Raw genomic sequence first — 3,231 nt, forward strand, 5'->3', positions numbered from 1 at the left:
GTCAGTTCATGCAGTCAGTATTCACTCCATGAAAAAGTGTTATTTAATTACTGAAAGAAATAAATACACCCTGATGAAACTTATTTTCTCCAATCATATGTCTGTAGCAAAATACACTAAATATAACTAAATATAATTATAAACTAAATATAAGTGAATATGCTTTCAGTTTACTTTTACTGTACTCATCAAAGATATATTAGACAAAATTATACTTAAGTATACTTGGGTTATACTGACAAGTATGCAGAAAGGTTTAAGTACATTTGGTTGATACTTGTACTCATACATATTGTAGCGAACACTGGCTGAAACTTTACCTCAAGCAGAGTGTTTACCCAAAAGTTAAGGGCCTTTTGGCTCCAGCAAGTCTGGAATTGAGGTGTAAATCTGTCTGCTTAATACCCCCAACCCCAGACTCAGTCAGATTTACAGCTGAATCAAGAACCAGCACCCCTCTCCCTTGACCTAGAGGGCGACAGGACAACGCCTCCCTGGAATATTGGCCACATGGCCCTCCAAAGTCCTGTGGACAGCTTTATCTTTAAGTAACAGAAAGTACATTTCTAAGGTATATGTCCACTCCAAACTGCAACCATTCGTTAGAACTCTTTTTAACTAAACTAGAGATACCAAAAATGGAACTCGGAAATGGTACGACTTTGGACGGCAAGGTTCAACTTTCTAAATTCCCTAGGGATCTCAAGCATGGACCCACAGCACCCCCAAGGGGTGAAACCGCGAATTACCACATCACCACCATAAGGAGTTGTGCTTATACGGAACCCAAGAAACTTCTTGCTTTGTCTGCTTGATTATCAACATTTATATAATCTGTAAGCAATACTACTTGTTGTATTAATCTTGTTGTTGTGTAGTACCTAAATATTACCTGTATCTTTTTCTACTATTAAGTGCTAGAAATACGTAGAGTATAACTTTGATAACAGTCAGACCCCTCCATTTAATTGCTATGAGTTTAGACCATTGATCAAGATGTATCCTGAATGTAGTTTTCTTTTCTTTTCTTCCTTTGTTCCTTTCCTTTTATTGTCGATTTTATTTCTTCATGCATTGGGTCATGTTCAGATATGATAAGCAAATATTACCTGTGTTCTTTGACATGTTTTGTATCAGGTAACAAGGGTTAAACTCTCTCTTAGAAACATGCCTGAATATCCTAGTTGTTCATTCCTTGATTTTGATTGACTGTGCTGAGATCAGGACAAAAGCTTATAATCCTGGTGGCCGGCTTCCAGGAGATTCCTCCTTCTTCCCTTGTTGATGGTTCCGCCTGACCAGCCAGACAAAGAGTTTCCAACACAAAGTAGCTGGGTCTACTTTCCGTGTAGTTGCTAGTCTATTGTGATGTTTTAAACTGTCGACTTTGGTGGTCTGTGAAGCCTTCAGACTTTTGCCGAGTTGAACAGCTGCCCATCCTGTAAGGTCTGATGCTGTTGCTTCTTCTGCCTTGGTCGGGTGCCCACTGCTCGCCAGCGTTCTGGACTGGTTTGACCACCATGAACAAGTTAAGTTAGGTTTTTGTATTTTTGTTTCTTTTATTTTGTAGAGGAAAGTTAGTTGATTGGAGAGGTATATTTTTCTGAGACCACTCCTGAAGCTTTATCGTCCACAATCTACAGTAAAGCTCATGAGACTAGCAATGTGTGTTTGGTCTGGCAAGTTAGTGGTGGAAAGTTGGAGGAGACATTTTTTTAGGTTGCGGCTTACTCTACACTACCCTAGACAGGTCGTAACAATATCCAAATACTTGTATATACTTATCAATATACTTGTATATACTTGTTGTCTGTAATTATACTTTATAAAGTATACTTCATAAACTAAGTGGGCTAGAGGTATATCTAGCACCTATAAGTTAACTTATAGTGAATTTGACAGTATAGCTGAAGTACAAAATAAAACTTAGATGTAGCTGTTTATTCAAAGTTTACTAGTTTTACACCTAAATAATACCAAAAAGTATAAATTTATACACTAAAAAGTAAGCCAATTTAGGAATTTACGATGCTTTTTCACTGTGTGAGCACTGGGCTATCACTGATCACATGATGTCATACAGTAATAATCTCCAGCATCTTCAGCCTGGACTCCACTGATGGTCAGAGAGAAGTCCAGACCATTCCCTCCAGATGAAGGATGACCTCCACCACCACTAAATTTAGAGGAAACTCCAGATTCTCTCTCATCTGAAAAATATATCAGAAGCTTTGGCTCTTCTCCAGGTTTCTGAAGGTACCAGGAGGTAATATAACGGCCCTTGGTAGCTGTCACCTCCTCATTCCGATAAACTACTGTGTTGGCTTTGCAGTCAATAGTGATGGAATGACCAGGCTGAGCTGCTTTTGCTGCAGTCTGAGTGACCACAGCCTGCCCCAAAGAGCCTGCAGAGATAAAGAAACAGTGTGACTACAAATGTTTAGTAAAATAACTACATCTATGTACTTCATTTGGAAATGCTCTGAAATATTAATCATTTAAATATTGAAACATAAAACAATGATCAAATGTAACTGATAGAAATGTTCTTACCCAAAGTAGATGTAACAATCATCCAGATGAAGATGGTGATTAAAGTCATGATGGCTTTTTGATGTGTGATCATGTAGATCAGCTCTCAGTCATGAAGTGTTAAACTGACAGAGCTATAAACTCTCCCAGAGCACTGAAGCATGAGCTGCTAATGCAAAGTGTCTTTGGCATGAAAATCATCTTCCTGAAAACAGACACAGATGGACTACAGCAGAAAACAGACTACTATAAACACTAAACTCATAAGAGGGCAAGTACACACCTGTGAAAAAAAATGGCCAAAATGGCAAAACAATAAGATTTTAGTGGTTGTAACAACAAAATAATTAAACAAATAGAAGATGTAACTTAATATTGGATTAATATTAATAATTTTTCCTTTGATTTCTTTAATTTCTTTAAGTTTTGTGTGTAAATTTGCAGACAGTCTTTTACAGAAAGAAGAGTCAGTTTTGTTCCCCTCTACACTGATGACTTCAAACAGGTGAAAAACTTTGCAGAGCTAGTTTGTGTTTAATGTGAGACCAACTATTCTCTATAGGGTTTAAAACTGGACTCTGACCAGCCCAAAACCATGAATAAAAACCATCGTAATTTGGGCTTGGCCTGTTAATAATATAGGCATAGCTTGATACCATGTTATGTATAATAAATCTGTTGTTAGTATTATCAAACACT

The 3,231-nt window shown here is 37.4% G+C and overlaps 1 gene segment (V, D, J or C); it reads right to left on the bottom strand.

Annotated features, from left to right (window-relative positions):
* Positions 1-2,058: 2,058 nt before the first annotated feature.
* On the bottom strand, positions 2,059-2,602 carry LOC118804930. The segment is given in 2 exon segments: positions 2,059-2,405; positions 2,554-2,602. Coding segments are annotated over 2 exon segments (396 nt in total).
* Positions 2,603-3,231: the final 629 nt, after the last annotated feature.

This window comes from Colossoma macropomum, unplaced genomic scaffold (assembly GCF_904425465.1).
Source record: "Colossoma macropomum unplaced genomic scaffold, Colossoma_macropomum, whole genome shotgun sequence".
Lineage (NCBI taxonomy): Eukaryota > Metazoa > Chordata > Actinopteri > Characiformes > Serrasalmidae > Colossoma > Colossoma macropomum.